At 45.2% G+C, this 19999-nt stretch overlaps 4 protein-coding genes across 5 annotated transcripts in view; 1 reads left to right on the top strand and 3 right to left on the bottom strand.

Moving 5' to 3' along the window:
- Positions 1-5340, bottom strand: LOC119318544 (riboflavin biosynthesis protein PYRR, chloroplastic-like). Its single transcript, XM_037593114.1, has 9 exons — positions 4903-5340; positions 4306-4440; positions 3088-3187; positions 2847-2972; positions 2443-2756; positions 1582-1701; positions 898-1143; positions 608-733; positions 1-482 (listed from the first exon to the last, which is right to left on the bottom strand). The coding sequence occupies exons 1-9, from the start codon at positions 5311-5313 to the stop codon at positions 219-221; spliced, it is 1842 nt and encodes a 613-aa protein (XP_037449011.1). The 5' UTR covers positions 5314-5340; the 3' UTR covers positions 1-218.
- Positions 5341-6562: 1222 nt separating this feature from the next.
- On the top strand, positions 6563-11227 carry LOC119318540 (probable voltage-gated potassium channel subunit beta). The gene is made up of 4 exons (XM_037593110.1): positions 6563-7233; positions 10035-10178; positions 10439-10603; positions 10704-11227. The coding sequence occupies exons 1-4, from the start codon at positions 6670-6672 to the stop codon at positions 10815-10817; spliced, it is 987 nt and encodes a 328-aa protein (XP_037449007.1). The 5' UTR covers positions 6563-6669; the 3' UTR covers positions 10818-11227.
- A 234-nt stretch (positions 11228-11461) lies between these two features.
- Positions 11462-13789, bottom strand: LOC119318541 (auxin-responsive protein IAA10-like). Of its 2 annotated transcripts, none has more exons than XM_037593111.1 (5): positions 13302-13789; positions 12547-12848; positions 12158-12260; positions 12000-12061; positions 11462-11768 (listed from the first exon to the last, which is right to left on the bottom strand). In XM_037593111.1, the coding sequence occupies exons 1-5, from the start codon at positions 13634-13636 to the stop codon at positions 11713-11715; spliced, it is 858 nt and encodes a 285-aa protein (XP_037449008.1). In that variant the 5' UTR covers positions 13637-13789; the 3' UTR covers positions 11462-11712. The 2 variants fall into 2 exon arrangements, with proteins under 2 accessions (XP_037449008.1, XP_037449009.1); XM_037593112.1 differs by having other exon boundaries at positions 12547-12845.
- A 3025-nt stretch (positions 13790-16814) lies between these two features.
- LOC119318542 (50S ribosomal protein L13-like) overlaps positions 16815-19999 on the bottom strand; it is a 4715-nt gene continuing 1530 nt past the window's right edge. The window contains exons 2-6 of the mRNA XM_037593113.1: positions 18389-18460; positions 18133-18299; positions 17912-18023; positions 17140-17355; positions 16815-17093 (exon numbers count right to left, since the gene is read on the bottom strand). Of these exons, the coding sequence (XP_037449010.1) occupies positions 17140-17355; positions 17912-18023; positions 18133-18299; positions 18389-18460 (567 nt within the window). The 3' untranslated portion in view covers positions 16815-17093. The remainder of the gene's footprint in view (positions 17094-17139; positions 17356-17911; positions 18024-18132; positions 18300-18388; positions 18461-19999) is intronic.

The raw sequence follows: 19999 nt of genomic DNA, 5'->3' as shown, positions 1-19999 counted from the left end.
TAGTCAACAAAAAACTGTTATTTGAGCAAGGCTCTGCATGTCGGAAGAGCGTCACTTGTGCATCTGAACCAACTTACACTTTAAACTGGAGCATATCAGGTGGTATTAGTTATACAAGATCATCTCTCTTCTAAACAGAAACGCAACCCCGTGGCTTGACAAAATTTGGTGTCGTCCACCAAAACAAAATGGAACACTATCAAGAACATGCAGAGACCTCACGTCTCCTGTCCTTGAGCCTCAGCGCTCGTTCGAACCGTTCCCAGAATCTCTGATCTCAGCTGCATCAGCAGTCTACCCAGGTAATTCAGGCCCTCGCCCTCGCGCCCGCCGCCCCAGAACAAGTCATGGGGTGACGCCTCGACGAGGACAGATCCAGCCGTCGACAGCAGCATCTCGGTCAGGTGGGCGTAAGTTGAAAACTTGCATTTCAGAGCTCTGTACATCACATCGATTTTCATAGACTCCCAGTCTGGCCGTATCTGACAGGGAAAGAAATGCAATCAATTAAAAGGAGTGACAGAACTGGTTTGATTTACATAACCAATCAAGAGTATGCAAAGTGGTCACTGTTCAGAAAGTATTAAAGCAGGATATTCAGATATACCAATTCAGGGAATTCTCTTTGCCGGGTCCTTCCTATTCTAGCAGCTTCTTCGGGGCTCCTTGCCTGCTTTATTTCTTGCACAATGTCGCTTGCTTGAGGATTGTCAACACCAACAAACTTATGTGCCTGCAAAAACTTTTGGGCTTACTGATGGGTTCGCTGGTGCACTTATCATGCTAATGTAATGTTTGCAGTTTACAAAATGTTGTATTGCGTCATGATCCAGTATTATTTTCAAAGCACAGAGAATGACACAAAAGTAGCACTAACAAACATCAGGAAAGAGAAACCTGGTAATAGTGCTCCACTGTCGGCCATGTCAAACAATCTCCTTTTTCGTCAGGCATGTCAATTGGATGAGGAGAAAAGTTTGAGAAAGCCCCAAAGGTATCCCAAGTCTTGTAAAAGGATATAATATTTGTTTCATACGGAGATACTTCTGGATCATCTGAAGGTATTTCATCCGCAGATGGTATTACAGGTGATAGATCAGGAATAGGTTGGATGAATCCACTCATGAGCATGTCACGATCAATCTGCAATATTGTAAGGAAATATATAATATACTGCCATGAAACTAAGAGGGACATATGCAGATGCTATTACTACAACAAAATGATATACATATGCCTACATTCACAAACAGTTACTCCGATGGAACAGTGTAACTTGTATAATTATACTCCCTCCGTTCCAAAATAAGTGTCGTCGATTTAGTACAAAGTTGTACTAACTTTATACTAAATCTGCGACACTTATTTAGGGACGGAGGAAGTATAAGATAAGACTTGCAGGAACTTTTATCCAAAACTGGATGAAATGGTAGCCAGTAGGGGACTATTGAATTAATGAATTCTACAGAAATATATCAGCAAGAAAAGCATGACACATGGTGTAATAAAAGTGTATAGCAACTAACAAGTACATATAATTGATGGAGAAAACATATGAGAACTAGAACATAAGGAAATAACCTGCTCATATGAAACATCAATTAAATCAATCGCCTGAGTCATTTGATTCATCCCTAGGTCACCTACTGGTGTTGGAGCAGTTACTCCACCGATTATTTTTGGAGCACAGAATGCATAAACCTGTTGGAAGAACAAAAAAAAAATCACCAGTGTGAAGTTGTAAGCAGAGCTCAATCATAATATGGCATACAACATGCACACAGAGTCAGAGGCAAAAAGAAAAAGACCAAACCTAATAAAGTGAAACCACTTAATGCACATATGGGGACTGACTGATGTTCAAGGTGCATGGTGGATATAAGATGCTTAGGGAAGTGAATGCAGATAGACTATCCCTACGATTCTGTGAGTCCCCTCCCAGAACTTACGTCCAAAGTGTGGTCCCTCCCCAAAAGTCACTAAGCAATAGTATGTTTCTCCCTGATATAAAGCATGTCTACATAGTGCTGAAATGGGTAGCATCTGCATACCCAAGTCATAAGAATATCCTTTTAACATTCTTATTCTAGAAGACGGGAAGCTGATTAAGCTGAAGTGAAAATCAACTGCAAAGACATTGAACATAACTTGTTCACCAATTCAACTGATAACATGAAATCCATATATCATTCAGATTTGGTAGTGGCAATCAACACAACTGTACAATTTCACCTAACAATTCACAAGATAACTCTATCAACTTTTTAACTGCAATGGAAAATGGAACAGTGTCTTAACATTGCCAGGTTTGATTTCAGATCCAGAACTCAATGAACTAGAACAAACAAAGGCAGCCAATAAACATTCTGGAGAACTATGCAATATGTTCAATAGATAAGTAAATGCACGCGGCAACCATATAGTGAAAGAAAAAGTATTTACCTTATGAATAACTCTTGCAGATATAGCAGCAGCTGATAGGGTCCCACCGCACTCCCATAATACAGAAAGGTAACCACGATCATAACAATATGACATAACATCTCTAGGATTTAGCATGTCAAATTCCACTACTTCAACACCCTTCATAGCAAGCTTCTTTTGGAAATCTCTCCGAGCACCTCTTTGTGTTGCAACTATTGTATAGGCCTCATGAACATTCCATAAATTTGCTTCTTCAGGAAGGTTACAAGTTTGTGACATTACAATGCGCACTGGAACATGCCCCTTGACATGCCTTGCAGTTAATCGAGGATCTACAACACAACTAAAAGCCTCTCAATGCTATGAAGGAACACCAATGTGAAACACACTAAATAGAATTTATTGCATTATTTCTTCATTACCATCACGGCGAACTGTATTCCCACCAACTATAACAGCATCACTTCTTCCACGCAATTCAAATACTCGGCCTCTGGATGCTCTGCCGCTTACCCAAGACGCATGCCCACTACTAGCTGCAATTTTTCCTGTCATTTCCATCGATGGAAGTGAAGCAAGTTGCAAGTTGGATATTAATACTCAGCTGTAGTATGTAACAAATTAACCATACTAAAAGAGCAAATGGAAAAAACTAGGCCTCACCATCTGCAGTCATAGCATACTTCAGAACAGAGAATGGAACACGAAAGGCAGCTCGGTAAAGTAATGGAGCATTTACGATGAGGCATGAAGTAAGAGCTTCCTACAGTGAACACATGAAAACATATTAGCAAGCCGGCTAAGTTCATGTTTCTCTGCACTGTAATGTTCTTATATGAAAAGCTGGTGGGGAACAATAACCATGATCTATTGCTATGCCAAACGACTTCTAAGTAACCAGTACCTAATGCACAGGAAACTAAAAGAGCTAACTGATAACATATATTCTGAGATGCTTACTAGGTTAAACATGAAAACACATTAGAAAAGAAAAAGGAAGGGGTTTGTAGGTGCTCCAAAACTCATAACAAAAGAAGTGAAGTGAATAAATGAGAGGTGGAATTAAAAATCTGCCTAAATCAAGACTGCCAATACAATATATGCATACAACCATGAAATAAAATTAAATCATTATGCTGCATTGTATTTTGCATTCAGTAGGGGTGCTGACCCTACAGCTTAAAAGGGCATCAAGGAGCTCTTAGCTTTGGTGAGATGCTCAGTATTTGTTAGTAATTATACTCGAAATTTTAGACACTTTGGTGAATCAGTTGTCTTTGTTACATTCTATCTTGCGACAATGCGCACATCATATCCATATTGCTTAAGTCATGGAGCAGGAGTAGTCCCCTATGGGCTGCAAATAATGCATGATCTCAGATATAATCCTTTTGTATTCACTCTTTCCAATATGCTATAAATGAAGTTAATGAACTTGAATTTCTGGTTAAACTCAGATAGATCAATAGAAGTGGACACTACGAGATTCGCATTTGTGTTAAAGATAATCTAAGAACATAAAAAAACAACTTCTATCATTAGTGTCAGCTGTCACATCCACAAACTATAACCGTACAACGCATGATCTTACAAAGCACGGTTGCATAGTGATTTAGATCCAATGGTTACTCAAAGTACAGCATACAAAATATTTCTGGAACTTCATGTCCAGTTGTGTGCTTTTCTTTAGCATTCATATTGCAGAAACAAATATTTGCACTTTTAAATTGTTAAACCACTTCTAAAAATGGTTTCTAGTCTAGAGAAAAATGATGCAACAGCACTACAAGGTAGGGTGCCCCTCGCAAAGTGCTTACTGCTACTTTGCCTTGTAGCTAATAAAAATAGTAACTGAGAATGAAAATATAAGCCAAGAGTCACCTTGAACAATTTGCTCTGGAGATCTTCCCCCACAACATCGACCTGAATGCCTTCACTTCGCAATGATTGAATCGCTTTCCCTCTCAAGTGCTTCAAGGGATGTCTAAGGCCCACCACAACTCTTGTGATTCCTGCCTGATAAAGTCATTAGTTTTCTCCCTGCATTTAGGACATCTTTTTACACAACTATTCAGAATCACTCTGAATGCGTATGACTAAATTATCAATAAAGAAGGTTGAGCAAAATATATTTCTAGTTTTATCAGTGTTCATGCGAGCAAGCTCACGACGATCAAAACCTCCTAATTGGGACACAAAAATGGGACCCAATTTGCAGACCCTTATGTTGTCATCTTCAGTAGAATAATACTCTGCCACTGCAACACACATAGAAATTTAGGGGGTTGAGATAAGGGAGAGCAAGTATCCAGCATTATGGCTTATTATACCCATAGAACCTACACTATCTATGACAGATCAGAATTATGCTTGCAGTACTATTCACATTTGGTTTTATAACAATCTTCAGAGATATACTAGCAATCTTCTTAGAGAAATCGAAGGGAGACAGTGAAGGGGGTTCATTCAGGCGAGCACCTGCACGAGGGAGGAGACGGCGGTGCTGTCCCCGTAGCAGTCGCCCGGCTCGAGGTTGAGGTAGGCAGTCGCGCCGCGGGCGCGCTCGCCGGCCTCCTCGGCGGCGAGGAGCTCGGCGCAGCGCGTGCCCTGCGCGTAGAGGAACCCCTCCCCGACCACGCGGGCCTCCGGGCCGTCGGGCTCGGGCCGGGCGATGACGCACCCGAAGTTGGGGTGCGGGCAGGTGAGCCCCGCAGAGCGGTCGGCCACGTCGGCGGCGCGGCGGAGGAACGCGGCGTCGTGCGCGTGGGAGGCCGCGACAGATACGGCTCGCGGAACGGCGTGGAGGCGGCGCCGGATGGGCGCGACGCGGATAGGGCAGGGTGCTGCCGGGGCAGGCGCGGCCACCGGCGGCCGCGGCGGCGGGGGCATGCTCGCTCTCGGGTGAGGTCGCAGGGGTGTGTGGTGCGGCAGACTGGGAGCCCGAAACTGGAAAAGAGGGCGACGACAGTGCGAGAGCGAAAATTGATCTTGCGAAGCCGGCCCGAGAGTGGAAGTGGAGGCCCAACTCGCCCCGTACGAGCCCATGCCATGTTTTGGTCCCTTTTTAAGCTATATTCTTTCATCCCTCGAAAAAAAAGCTATATTCTTTTGTGAATGGTAATTTTATTGGGTAGATCCGTTTTTGGTGATCACCGGCGTCGACGATCCGGCAACTCTAGAGGCCATTGCATGTCGTGAAGCTTTGTCACTTGCCGAAGATCTTCATGTGCAGAACTTGGTCATATCCTCGAACTCAAACCAGGTCATCGCCGACATGGCGACATCCATAAGGGCCCTTGGGGCAAGTTTGGTGCAATCATCAACAAGATCAAGCTTAAAGCAGGTAATTCTAATTGTAGTTTTATTTTCAAAGGTTGACGCACACGGTCTAGCCAGGCCAGGTTCTCTCTTTCTCTTGGTCTGAAGCGTCACGTCTGGTTTGGCCAACCTCGTGATCTAATCTGTATCCCATCAACTGTGGTCTATGGTGAATAAAACCTGGTTTTTACCCCTAAAAAAAGCTATATATTCTTATTTTGTCCAAAGTATCAGTCTGCATGCCTGCCTGCTGGGCGCGCTCGTGTAGCTGCATCGGATCCGGGTGTGACAAAGAGAGCGCACATGGAGACGGAGTGCACTAGATGGGATCGTTCGTTTGGGCACGGCAGCATCGCCTCACCGGCGCCGCCCGCCCACACCTGACACCACGTTGCGTCCACATTTTTCTGCCTCGTCCAGCACTTCAGTTTGTTTTCTCATTCAAAAAAAAAGAAAACCTGCGTCGTCTCTCTCTCACTCTCGTGTTTCTTCTGCCTGGAATGGATCGCCGGCCGGAAGGCGCCCCGGGCCCACGCGCCAGCGTGATTCGCTGTCTGCTTTTTCCGATCGGTACCCCGCACCTGATTCCCAGAACTCGAGGGATTTGGATCCGCTTTTGCCTTTTTCTGCTCTCCTCTTCAACTAAAAAAAATTGCGGCTCTCTCCGTGGCCCCACCTGCCAGACACCGGATCGACTGCTCAGCCCCCTGTCCCTCCCACTGACGCGCGGGCCCACGACAGCCCGGTCCACCTGTCCGGCCCGCCGGTTGCCACATGCGCCAGCCCACAACCGAGTTAGAAATACCCACATCCACATCCCCCACACACACCTTCTTCTCCCCCAAAACGCACACTGCACCACCGCACACAGATCTAACCGAAACCCCTCCCCACCGGCGGCGAGCGGCGCACCGCCGGCCATCCAAGATGCAGTACAACAACCTGGGCCGGTCGGGCCTGCGGGTGAGCCAGCTCTCCTACGGGGCCTGGGTGACCTTCGGCAACCAGCTGGACGTCAAGGAGGCCAAGTCCCTCCTCCAGGCCTGCCGGGATGCGGGGGTCAACTTCTTCGACAACGCCGAGGTCTACGCCAACGGCCGCGCGGAGGAGATCATGGGGCAGGCGATCCGGGACCTGGGCTGGCGCCGCGCCGACGTCGTCATCTCCACCAAGCTCTTCTGGGGCGGCCAGGGCCCCAACGACAAGGGCCTCTCCCGCAAGCACATCGTCGAGGGCCTCAAGGCCTCGCTCAAGCGGCTCGACATGGAGTACGTCGACGTCGTGTACTGCCACCGGCCCGACGCGACGACGCCGATCGAGGAGACGGTGCGGGCCATGAACTGGGTGATCGATCAGGGGTGGGCGTTCTACTGGGGCACGAGCGAGTGGACCGCGCAGCAGATCACCGAGGCCTGGGGGGTGGCGAACCGGCTCGACCTCGTCGGGCCCATCGTCGAGCAGCCCGAGTACAACCTCTTCTCCCGCCACAAGGTACCGCCGCTGCTGCCTCGGTTATTACTTCAGTTCATCCTACATTCTGCTGTTGCTGCTGCTGCTGCTAATCTCGATTTGGTGTTTAATTAATCCATACATGAGTGGTGCTGTGCTAGTGCTGGGGTGTTAGCAATGGCCCCTTGAGTGTGTTGCTAATCTCGATTTGATGCTTAATTAGTGAATCAGTAGTACTTTACTAATATACTGTATTAGCAATGATATCTTGGATGTGTGGATCGATGTGTACTTGCTGGATCTTTGACGCGCCAGTGCCAGTCCTCTTTGTTGTTTTCAAGTCCCAAAATGTGCCTTGCTTGAAATTTCTAGGGAATAACTTGATTTATTGTAGGAGTACAATTGTTTCTGCTGTAGATCATGCATCATGTCGGAGTGGATTCGAGTGGATATTCGTCTTTACTGTAGGAGTTTAGTGTACTTGGGGAATTTTCAATTGGATTCTGTAGACACCAAGTACCAGTCCTTCCCCATGTTTTTAAGTCCCAAAATGTGCCTTCCTTGAAATTCGTAGGGGATACTGTAATTTGATTTAATGTAGTACTACAACCGGTTCTGCTATACCCTAACAAATCAACTTAATTCTGTTCTAATGGTACTGATCTTAAATTAGTCCATGAGTGGTACTGTATTAGCAATAATGAATTGGATTGGTTGGGTATATGGATCCATGTGTACTTGCTGGATCTTTGACTAGCCAGTCCCAGTCCTCTCTGATGTTTTCAAGTCCCAGAATGTGCCTTCGTTGAAATTCGTAGAGGATAATTTGATTTATTGTAGGAGTACAACTGTTGCTGCTGTAGCCCATGCCTCATGGTGGAGTGAATTCGAATGGATAATTGTCTTCTACAGTAGGCATTTAATTGACTCTCTGATGAAGTACAATTGATGGTTGGAGAGGAGTTTCCTCTGGGATCCTGTAGGCACCAAGTGCCTTCCCCATTAGAAATCTACTACTGTATTATCTAGGAGTGCATGGAAAATTGGTTCAACCTCAATTGCGCCTTTTTTTAACTCAAGGGGGCACAATTTTTTTATTTTCAGTGATGGGGACAGCTTCCCTTTTGCAACTGTAGAACATATGAGTTAGCACTTACTACAGTCAAGGGAGTTAGGTAGCATAAATCTCACCTTTCATGATTTGACGTGCATCACTTTGGAGTGGGATGGCTGATAAATTAGGTAGTGATGCTGGCTGGTATTGTTTTGTATACTCCTGCATCATTAAGTTTTCCAGGCAACAACAGCACAATGTTGATAACGAAAGGTTAGGTATAAGTTCAGACAGCTTAGGGTACACAGAAGTTGCTTACAGGGTTGTTGTTGGAACATGGGACCATTGTTTGATATTGTGTCGTTGTCGAATAGATAAAATGATATTGGTCTCAGCCAAACAGAAAAAAGGCACCACACGTCCTTGTCATAGATGATCTGTGTATTCAATTGGCTGATGCCTTTTTTTTTAAAGGAATTGGCTGATGCCTGCTTCCTGGTTAACTCAATAAGCTGCTTCCTGGTTGATCTTAAATTAGTCAATCGGTTGTAGTGGACTGGCAATGACGAATTGGAGTGGTTGGATATGTGGATCCATGTGTACTTGATGGATCTTTGACCAGCCAGTGCCGGTCCTTTCTGATGTTTTCATGTCCCAAAATGTGCCTCCGTTGAAATTTGTAGGGGATAATTTGATTTATTGTAGAAGTACAACTGCTGCTGCTGTAGCCCATGCCTCACGGTGGAGTGAATTTGAATGTATATTTGTCTTTTAGGCACTTAATTGACTCTGATGAAGTAGTGTAGTACAATTGATTGTAGGAGAGGAATTTCCTTTTGGATTCTGTAGACAGCAAGTACCATTCCCCATTAGAAATCTTCTACTAAATCAGACCATGATGCTGGCTCGTATTGTTTTATATACTTTGCATCATCAAGTTTTCCACGCAAACATCATCACATTGCTGATAATAAAAGGTTAGGTATAAGTTCAGACAGCTTAGACCACACGAAAGTTGCTTATAGTGTTGTAGTTGGCCATTGTTTGATAGTTAACCTCAATTGAATAGACAATTTGATATTGGTCTTGACCAGACATTTTAAAAAGGCACCGCTTGTCCTTGTCACTGCTGATCTGCATATTCAATTGATTGATGTCTGCTTTGTGGCTAACTCGATAAGCTGGTTCAACTTAGTAATCAAAGTTGCTTTATAAAAATCTCCTAAGCTAGTTAAAACCTTGTATTTTTAATTCCCATAAGCATTCTTGTAAGGCTTGTTTCAGATAGTTAAACAGGGGGCAGAAGCTTAGCTTAGTTAAAGTAGACTTGGAGTTTTCTGTGATGGGTAGTGGAAGTACACGCTTATTGTTTTACATAACTGTTTTGGTGATTATTAAAATTACTACACAGATTGTTGTTTGCTTCCTTGGGGGATGAACTGCCTTGTAGTTTAGCACCTCTAGCTTCTAAGAAGAAGCATTTAGTGTTAGTTATATACTTCACAGATTGTTGTTTGCTTCCTTGGAGTATTTTTTTTGCAACTCAATACTATAGGTACTTCCGATATGTCAGCAGATCACTCATATAAAACATTCTGATAAGGAACTGCCAAAACACACATCTAGAATCGTTGTTACATTTTTGTGTGTCTTGTTTGTAATGAACTGTCGTTGGCATTCAACTAAGCAAGTATCGGCCCTGCTTTTGTCGCCGGCACAATTTGTTGATTTATGCAGGTATTTGTGTGATTGTGTTGCAAAAACTAAGAAATGTTTTGTGTTACTGCAGGTTGAGTCTGAGTTTGTACCTCTCTACAGTACTTATGGCATTGGGTTGACTACATGGAGCCCTCTAGCTTCAGGTGTTCTCACCGGGAAGTATAGCAAAGGGAATATACCTGCTGAAAGTCGGTTTGCCCTAGATAATTACAAGGTAACTGTGGAAACTTTGTCGCTGTATTCACACGTGTATTCCTGCTTTTCTTCTTAACTGCATTTAGGATAGCTGTATCGCCTCCTTAACATGACCGTTAAGAAAACAGCGATGCACATACCACTACATTCTTGAGATTCCAAGTATGCTCATGTATTGTAATCCAAATCCTAACAGACACATCCATGCTAAATCAGTTTTCCTAACCGATGCATATTTCCAGGATGATCCTCACATGGATGTTGTGTTTCTCTTTCCAGAACCTGGCCAACAGGTCTTTGGTTGACGACACGCTTAGAAAAGTGAACGGGCTCAAACCCATCGCTTCGGAGCTCGGCGTCTCGATGGCCCAGCTGGGCATCGCGTGGTGCGCGTCGAACCCCAACGTGTCGTCCGTGATCACTGGAGCCACCAAAGAGAGCCAGGTACGTACGCCACACCCACCTCTGTTCTTCATCAGATTAATTGTTTCTTTCTGCAACCAAGAGTATCAACATGTCACGGCAACAATGTGATGAACAACAGATCGTGGAGAACATGAAGGCCCTGGAGGTCGTCCCGCTGCTGACCCCGGAGGTCCTGGAGAAGATCGAGGCGGTCGTCCAGAGCAAGCCGAAGCGCCTCGAGTCATACAGATGAAGTAGCGGCGGTCGGTTTCGTCAGCTGTGCAGCGTGTGCGTGCCCCGCCCGCCGCCTGGTGGGATATTTTTCCTAGCCGGTTTATTATCTCCCTGTATCTATCTGGTTTTCTGAAACTATATACGGCTCTTCCTGCGTGGTGGGTGCGTCCAGCGTGTGAAACATTTTGTCGGGTGGAACGCTAGTGTGTGCTGCTGTTCCGTGCATGTGATTCTGGAGTGGTGGCTGGGCCTGGGATGAGCATGTGGTGGCTGGGCCTGGGATGCAAGATTTGGATGGCAGGCAGGCAGGCCAGTGTATGTTTGCTGCTGTCGCTGTATGTATGTTTTTATGCTACTTGTATGCTTGCTGCTGTCGCTGTATGTATGGGTCTGTTGCCAAAATTGAGCGGGAGATCAGCTGTTTTCCCATGAGGTTTCTGTGATCTAGACAGGCCCGGAGCATGTTGTCTACACATATCGGAGATCATGCGGTGGGCGTGTGCTCTCCTTCTTTCTGGCCGGCCGGCAGGGGCAGAGCAAGGGTAGCTGTTTGGTATGCTTGTGTTGGTTGGTTCAGGGGCACAACATTGCCGCAAGACTGAGCCATCTATCTACCAGCGTTTCATTCCTCCTGCGTTTTGTCAACACAACAGAACAGCACAATTCTGTCGCACAAAAAACATATATGACATAAAAAAGAGCACATATGCTAGCACTTCACCAAGTGTAGACAGAACTGAAGGGGGCCAGGAAAAGAATAGATACTAGCTCGAAAGAAGTCACCATCAGGCAGGAGCACATCTTAGCTCCTGCTATCTCAACTAGGCACACAGGTAATCACAGCGGCTGGCTGCTCGCTCGGACGAAGCTTCATCAGAGATGATGATATATGACTCTTCACTTGAGTGCTGCCCTCATGATCTCCCTCTTGTCGAGGCCGCGGTTCTGTGGTTGGCTTGAAACCGTGGCCCTGCGGTGGCGAAAACAGGGGCATCAAATCAAATGTATAATCAGAATAAAATGCATGTCATCTGATTGCGGTGTTGAGGGCCTTTTTCGTGGTAAGACAGCGGTCGTCTTTGAAAACCCTCTAGATCAAGCTAGACGTGTTATAGACAAAAGTAACAGCGATTAAGACTCCTTTTTTTTTGAATGTTTGGCTACGCGTTGATCGTAGGAAGGAGGCGAGAAAGAATCTAACCGAGACCACTGGCGTCCGATGTCCTCATGATCCTTAGCCTCTTCACGGAGCCAACAAACATTCTGCACACAAGGACATCCGGAGAATTATTCCGAGGAACTTGGAAGCTTGTAAGTACAAAACTCATTCCGAATAGATGCATAGTGCAGAGAGCTTACTCCCAAGGGACATCTCCAACAAGCATCCAGTCACCATCCCTGTCTTCGTATGTCATCTGGTATTCACAAGAGTTTTCTAACAGCTTCAGAGACTTCGTGCTATCTGACAATTCCATGTTACAAATAAGAAATGCATCAAAAGCTAGAAAGACTGAACTGTTTGTACTTAAATCTGCAGTCAGCTTATAAGTAGAATGCCCAGAGACACTGCACTTCAGAAGTATAGCACCATAAATCCTAATGCTTGAAGTGACAAATGTCACAAATCAACATAAGAGCAAATTTGTGTGGAACTAAAGTTCATGTACTACCACTTAGATTTATCATGTGATCTTGATATCAGTGTAATTATGAAATGCACAAGGTAGTAGAAGTCAATTGAGGCTTACTAGAGGCGCAAAGACCGGCGGATGGCTTGGTGAACATGATCTCAAGGGCCAAGGCAAGGGTCTTGTAGGAGCGATGGGCGTTGAGGTCCACCTTCCTCCCAATGACCTCCCCATCCATGTTCACCTTCACCCACCCGGGCACCCGGCCCTTCTTCTCGCCCTCCTCCTTGTCTTTCCGTGAGCCGGACTCATCGGCGGCGGCCTTCTTGGTTTCGGCATCGGAGGCATTGTCTTTCGCCTGGCCGAACAGGCTGTTCATCCTGAATGTTCTTATTGGTGGCCATCCCACCACTCCAAAGCTGCTGGCAAACCAAAAAAACATGTACTAATTTGGATTAGTCCAGGTGAGGCTGGTATGGGTAGTAGCTCAGCAAATCAGGTAACACTGACATCACATCATGTTTCCTTTTAGTGCCATGCACAAATCTCGAACTGTGGTCAGACAGATGTGTTTTTGCTGCATCAGAATGGCAAAACAACCACCGGATAATCTCGGTTCTTTTTTGTTTGCACTATTTTGGGAAGTGTAAGTAAACTAGAGTGGTAGGCAGTAGTGCAGGTGTGCAGTTGAGAGCTGAGAGTTTCATTCAGACAGTGAAAATCTTGCAGGTTTCGGTACGGGATTTGCAGGGAGGTGGTAGAAAGTCAGGGATTTGAGGGACGCAGCGAGGCAAAACTGGTAACTTTGGCCGGGAGGAATCACAAATTTTTACTCTTTTTTATTACCAAAGAGGCAGAGAAGAGCAAGAACGAACCTCTGAGGGTGGCCGGAGGCGAGGATCCCCGGCGAGGCGGCGGGCGCGGGGCCCTCCTCCGGCTTGGCCGCGGCGGGGGAGGAGGAGGACACGGAGGAGTCCGGGGACAGCGCGGCCGCCGGCTGCAGGTCCCTGGCCGTCAGGATACGGCACGGCGCCGGCGTCACCGGCAGCTGCTGCTTCCTGGAGCCGAGGTAGAGCCCCAGCTCGAGCCCATCCTCCTCCTCCTCCTCCCCGCCGGAGTTCTCCTCCACCACCTCCTCCGCGGCCGGGGGCGGCTCGCCGGGGCCGAACGCCGCCGCCGCGGGCCCAACTCCTCCTCCTGGCCCTCGCATCGGCTGGTTTCTTGGCTGTGCTCGCGTGTCTGAGCGTGAGAGGAGAGGGGAGGGGAGGCGCCTCGAGAGGGAGGAAAGGGAGAGAGGGGAGGCTATGATTATGCGAGCGGGGTACGACTCCGGCTGAGCTGAGGTGAGCTGAGGTATGCGTGTGGCCGTGTAGTAGTAGTACTAGTGTGCAGGAAGCTATAGCTTTCGCCTGCTGCTGCTTTACTGACGTGTGGGCCATGGGGTGCCGGGATGGGGGCTTAATTGCTACGGAGAGCCAGATGCTTGTCTTGTCCATCTCTAGACGAATCAAATCACACAGGTGGATTTAAGAGCCTCTTTGAATGGCACGTACTAAATCAGAGGAAACATGTGGGGTGCCGCCATTCATGCATTTGATTGGAAGGAACGGGGTATCAGGGCTGTCGAGGCATTTTTCGTAAAACCGTCTGAGACGCCAAGTCCATCACCATAGCCGGACAAACCTAATTGCAATAGACGGTCAGAAAGTCGTCGTGCTAACACCCTAGAGGACCATCGTCTTCTCACTAATACGAACAACACAGATTGTCATTGTGAAGGCTCAATCGAATTATCGAAGGGCATTCGGTTCTCATGGGTCTACTATTCTTCCGACATGGGATACCTTGCACAAAGTTGCAAAGGTATAAGTAATGAGTTGAGGCATGCTCCACATAGACAGTTGAATTCTTGCGTCGCTTGAATTTTCTTGGTGTTCTTTCGGATTCTTCCGGAGCGGATGTCTAAGCCCGTCTCTCATATATATGTATTAAGTTGTAGAAGATACTACTGAAGCATGTTCTACACACAATGGAATCCGGCCCTCGTGCACATTGAATTGAATATGCATACAATGATTTCTCAAGAACACAAAACTGAGAAGTGTTTGTTGGTTGTACATCTGGAACGGAATTGTCACGTGACTTGGTAAGATAATCCAAATTAACAGTAAAAAGGTACACATTGATAAATTTGTCGCACTAAGTTCATAAAAAAGGTAGATGAATCACATATCGGTTGTTTTTCACGTGTTGGCTGAAAGCAGCCTCATTTGGTTCATCTGTAGTAACAGAAGATGGCAAGTGGTGATTAAGTATATTAAAATCGTGTGAAGCATGAGTATGCACTGATTGAGGTGATCGTGGGGAGTTCATAGAGTCAAACCGAGGAATATGAGGGGAAATTGGAACATCAAACATAAAATCAATTTGATTAAAACGAATTGTTGCTATAATTCAGACTATTCTGTCATGTGCCATATGTAAAGAAAGTTAACACAGGAAGTAAAGAACATGAATAACCTTTGTAAAAGTAGAGGACGAAACAATCAGATGTATGAGTGAAGTAGCACGAAAGTACCTATTATTTGAATAATCTGTTTTACTCAGTAGTATGAACAACTTCAGGTGACGACGGTGTGTTGATGGAGTCATGTTGATCATATATCAACTGTAAGGAGACGTCGGTATAAGTATAATTTAGACTTTGTTGTCATTTGGAAAAGTAAGGTAAAGTAAGTGAGAAAGAAAGTGAAAATATCATATAAAAGGAATTGAGGGACGGACTTGTGCAGAGATTGGTGCAAAAGAAATGTGCACCGACTAAAATGTTCAGACAATCTGTTGTACGCATAAAAAAATAAGCGCAGTAATTCAAGCGGTGAAGAAAATAAATTATGGGAACGCGAAGACAATAGAAAGACCGGGTGAGAGTACATCGAACAATAATGGTATGGATGTACAAAAGGGAGAAGAAGGTCTTTATCGAGAACAAGAATGCAGAGACCGGGCGAAGAGGATGAACATGAAGCAAAGGGGTAAACATGCAAGGTCCACTTCGTGCTACAACAAGAGGCAACAGGACGGTACGATACGACGTATCTGTACCGTATCGACATGTACATCAAAATATATCCATACGTATTCATAGTGTACAAAGACTACCCGTGTTTCTAGCATTTTTTTGGGTGCATTCGTGTGCATGATTTTTTTTAGCAACTATGTATGGTGTAGTGTGTTTTTTTAGCATCAGTACAGACACAAGCGCTCATATACACACGCATACACTCATCTTTATGAATGCACACACGCACACTCTATCTCTGTGAGCACCTTTGAGAGACTGAGCCGGCATATCATCTTGAGATTTACATAGCCTCCGTAGTCGCCTCGTCGTCGACGGGAACGTCTTTTCCCACTGAAAACGTATTGTCGGAAATCCTAAAATAAATCCAGAAATAATGCGAGCACCAGAATTTAAACTCTGATGGGTTGAGGATACTACTGTCCACCTAACCATCTCAACCATAGGTTGGTTCGTATGTATGGTGTTGTGTGGTGTGTGAAGTTGGATGCGTGCACTTGGTGTGTAGACACTTTTTTTTTTGTTGCGGGAGTGTGTGGCACGACGGCAGGCGCACGTAGCGTTTTGTTTTTTTGATTGATGTGTTGCCCGTTGTTGGAGCGGCCGGGCCTTGCTTTTCCGGGGCGTACGAGATTGGAGGGCCACGGAAAAGGGGAAAAGATAAAAGAGACCCGACGCAGAAATGGGTGGACAAAAAGGCCGCGGCGGCACCGGCCGGTATCGCCGCTCGTTCAAACGCCTTGGACGTCCAGCTCCTCTCCTTTTTCTACCACAGGAGTAGGATGTTTTTCCCTGGCCGATTATCTTGCCGGAGGGAAAACGAGCGACGAGAACGGACGTTTTTGGCGAGGGGCGAGGGCACCACCACTAATCAATGCACACGGCCTCAGGCTTGTCTCACACGCACGCACACCTCTCTCAATCTCAATCTCAACCCCTCTCTCTTGAAGGACAGAAAATGAGTAAGCATTTCGAGTAGTCCGAAATAATGGTTTCTGTCAGCAGCAGCAGCAGGAACGGCTTCTTGGGCCGAGCCGGGTTCATGCCATGCATGCAAGGAAGGAGAAGAAGATTCCCTCAAAAAAAAAAAGGAAGGAGAAGAAGAAGAAAAATGATCCATGATCCGTCGCCGTCGCCTGCGGCTGTGTGGTTACAGGAGTCACCGAGGCAGGTTTGTGCACGTGCCGCGAGCAGAGCACGAACACGTATGGCCTGCCCCCTTCCCTGGCACGTCCTCCTACCAGAATGGATCCAAAAAATCGCATCCAAACTCTCTTGCTTCTGCTACTTGTACAGAAGCACAAGCTCCACTCAAGTAGTTTTATTTGCATAATGCACTGAGTTTTATTTGCAATACAAAATTACACTGACAAGTTTAGGTAGGATCGAAAAGGAAATTCAGAATGAGGAGTTGGGCGTTTCCAGGTTTAGCGCCTCTCAACTCAACTCAACAGGCTTCTCAGCAATCTTGCTGCCTTAACAAAGCTTGATAAGATTCTAGTGCACCCTGTCTACGAAAATTCAACACGAAAGACTACATGTCAAAGAGAAAAGAGAGACACAGGTCATCATTCAGAAAGTGCATTGGGTAGATCCGTAGTGGCGCGAATCATCTTTGCAGCGAAGGTGACTTATGCAGCGACCGCAGCTTTGCCATTCTTAGCTGCTTCTCCCTCGGCTTTCTTAGCTTCCCTGTCCTGATCCTTCTTCTGTGCCCTTATCATCGCACGTCTTGCCCGGGGGCGCATCTCACGCACTTGCCGTGGCGGCATGATGAAAGGCTCGAGAGGCCGGTCGTGAAACGGATGCTCGCCTTCAGCAAATATCCTCAGCTTACGATCCCTATCCTGGAGAGTCAAAAGCAGGAGGTGTTAACTGAGTATACCATCATAAAACTAGTGCGTGTTAAATGGTAATTTCAAAACGAACTTCAGAAATAATTAAAAAAAATCTGATCATGCAGACATACAGACTGACATGGGCGAACTTCTCTCGTGACTTTTGCTTATGTTATACAGACTGACATGTCATGGCTCAGCGTATAATAAGAACAATAGCATTATCACCAGTTCATGGCGCATGGTAAAAGTGCACGGTCTATAACAGGGTAACTGTTATTCTAGTTAATACGTACTCCCTCCGTTCCAAATTAGTTGACTTAGATTTGTCTAGATACGGATATATATAGACATGTTTTAGTGTTAGATACGTCCGTATCTAGATAAATCCAAGTCAACTAATTTGGAATGGAGGGAGTAGAAGATTCAACACGAATATGCATACTGAAATCCAACTTACAGAGTATTCTGGTAGCAATTAAAGCTAGCATATAATCTTGAACCAGAAAAAAAGATGAACCTATGACCAATCCTTATAAACAAATAGAAATGAAATTTCACTTACATCACGCAATTTATTGCGGGGAAGCATGCGCATGACAGCTTTACGGATCACTTCAGTTGGGTCTTTTGCCATCTGGTCCTTGAGCTTTCTTTCCTTGAGATGGCCAATATACCTATTGGGGAAATGGCAAAATGCACATGAAACTATGACAGAAGAAACTTAATATAATGATACCATCATACCAAATAAGGTATAAAAAAGTATTTGCTAGAATTACTAACCCTGTATGCCAGTAGTAAATTTTGTCAGTCATTTTTCTTCCTGTAACACAGATATCTTTCGCATTAAGAACAATACACATGTCTCCAGCTTCCACATGAGGTGCATAGGTTGGCTTGTCCTTGCCTTGAAGCACAACAGCTATTTGGGATGCCAACCGTCCAAGTACCTATCACATAGACAAAGCAACTTACTGCATAACCAAATATTTTGACCTGGGCAAATCCTCATAACTGAAACAAACAGAAGAATTCTGACCTGGCCCTTTGCATCAAAAACACGCCACCGCAACCCTTCTAAATCAATTCTCCTCAACCCTGCAAGTGCTTTCTGCGCAGTTCAAAAAAGAAACATGTGTTAGTACCACTGTGCTAGTAATTCACATATTGGCACCATGGTTTGAATACTGCATTCATGCTGTTCAAACTATAGGCTGGATGCAGGAAAGATTCATACTGGGTAGAGTTATTTCAGGATTTCAACTGCAATGTTAGTTTCATTTTTCAGTGAGAGCCAAACTATAGCTGGATGCAAGAAAGATTCGTACTGGGTAGTTATTAGAGGATTTCAACTGCAGGCTACTTTCGTTTTTCAGGGAGGATCAAAGGGTTGCAGCTTCTTTCTGTCAATCCAATATAATCTTTGACCAACAATAACATACTCTTCCAAAACAATATATGGAAGTTAGGTAACATATTTTGCACCTTTCCATGAACAAGTTACTAAATATGTACTGCGAATTCAGTGGTGAAATGAGTGCACTAACAAACAATCAAAGAATGCCCTAACGAAAAATCAAAGAATGCACCTTTCCATGAACAAGTTACTACATGTACTGCGAATTCAGTGGTGAAATGAGTGCACTAACAAACTAATATCTCATTTTAACTTCAGAGTACGATATACTCCCTTCGTCCCAAAATAAGTGTCTCAACCTTAGTATAACTTTGTACTAAAGTTATTACAAAGTTGAGACTAAAGTTAGTACAAAGTTGAGACACTTATTTTGGGACGGAGGGAGTATGAAATCATTTCACAGAAGTCGGCAGAGGAGGAGGACAAGAATCTGGAGGTAGACGAGGGCAAGAAGTTGGAGGATGAGGAGGGCAAGAATCCGCAAGGGAGGAGGGCAAGAAGCCGGTCGTCAAGGTACAGGTCTGATCCTTGCTGAATCTTGATGATAACTTCTCAGCTAGAACCTATGAATGTTCTCACCAGTTTGAGGAACCCTTGTGTTTCCTGTAGTGTGTGTTTGTTAACGGAATTTTGAATTGGAGAGATTGCTGTGGTTGCTTCCAATGCTTGCAATGAGCTTTAGGTAAATGTTAGAGCTGTTGAATTTGGTTTGCCACAAGCAAGCATAGACTGCAACTATGATACTAATCTTTCGTCAGTGTAAAACTGTCTGCACTTAACAGCAAGGATCTCCAAGAATCCAGTTACCATCTGTTCTGTTTCTTCTCAGAACACAACACAAAGTACCAGCACTGCAAGACAATCACCAACAGATCACTTGGGCAAAATATTTACAACTCCTCGACGGTTCTGATTCTCTTCTTGTGCGCATAGTATTATCATTTTCCCTTTCTTTAACCAGAAGCATTTATAAGCTTAGCTCCGGAAAGGTAACCAGAAGCTTATTATCCCAATGAAGCTGGCAGTATTTGTTGATGTACTAATTGTGAGGAACGGAAGCTCTCGTCAGAAGAACCACATTGGTTTCCTGTCTTGTTCACGGGAAGCCATGTTGCTGTGTTAATGTTAGTGAGTAGTGACTGCTTGTTATTGGTCATGTAGCAGGCATGAGATAGAACCCTGTTAATGTTTCTACAGATTACCCCCTCCGCGGGAACATTTGATTGGGGGAGG

The sequence above is a fragment of the Triticum dicoccoides genome, chromosome 6A, assembly GCF_002162155.2.
Source record: "Triticum dicoccoides isolate Atlit2015 ecotype Zavitan chromosome 6A, WEW_v2.0, whole genome shotgun sequence".
Classification (NCBI taxonomy): Eukaryota; Viridiplantae; Streptophyta; class Magnoliopsida; order Poales; family Poaceae; genus Triticum; species Triticum dicoccoides.
The sequence above is the reverse complement of the archived record's forward strand: the minus strand, read 5'-3'. Positions and strand labels throughout refer to the sequence as shown.

Excerpts from the sequence above, each read along its gene's own strand:
- LOC119318544 (XM_037593114.1), bottom strand. The coding sequence starts at position 5,313 with ATGCCCCCGCCGCCGCGGCCGCCGGTGGCCGCGCCTGCCCCGGCAGCA. Across the intron at positions 1,702-2,442 it reads CTGCAAGAGTTATTCATAAG|GTTTATGCATTCTGTGCTCC; the intron begins GTAAATACTTTT and ends TTCTTCCAACAG. Across the intron at positions 734-897 it reads CAGTGGAGCACTATTACCAG|GCACATAAGTTTGTTGGTGT; the intron begins GTTTCTCTTTCC and ends AAGTTTTTGCAG.
- LOC119318541 (XM_037593111.1), bottom strand. The coding sequence starts at position 13,636 with ATGCGAGGGCCAGGAGGAGGAGTTGGGCCCGCGGCGGCGGCGTTCGGC. Across the intron at positions 12,849-13,301 it reads GCCTCCGGCCACCCTCAGAG|CAGCTTTGGAGTGGTGGGAT; the intron begins GTTCGTTCTTGC and ends TTGGTTTGCCAG. Across the intron at positions 11,769-11,999 it reads ATCGGACGCCAGTGGTCTCG|GGCCACGGTTTCAAGCCAAC; the intron begins GTTAGATTCTTT and ends TCGCCACCGCAG.
- LOC119318540 (XM_037593110.1), top strand. The coding sequence starts at position 6,670 with ATGCAGTACAACAACCTGGGCCGGTCGGGCCTGCGGGTGAGCCAGCTC. Across the intron at positions 7,234-10,034 it reads ACCTCTTCTCCCGCCACAAG|GTTGAGTCTGAGTTTGTACC; the intron begins GTACCGCCGCTG and ends GTGTTACTGCAG. Across the intron at positions 10,604-10,703 it reads GAGCCACCAAAGAGAGCCAG|ATCGTGGAGAACATGAAGGC; the intron begins GTACGTACGCCA and ends GATGAACAACAG.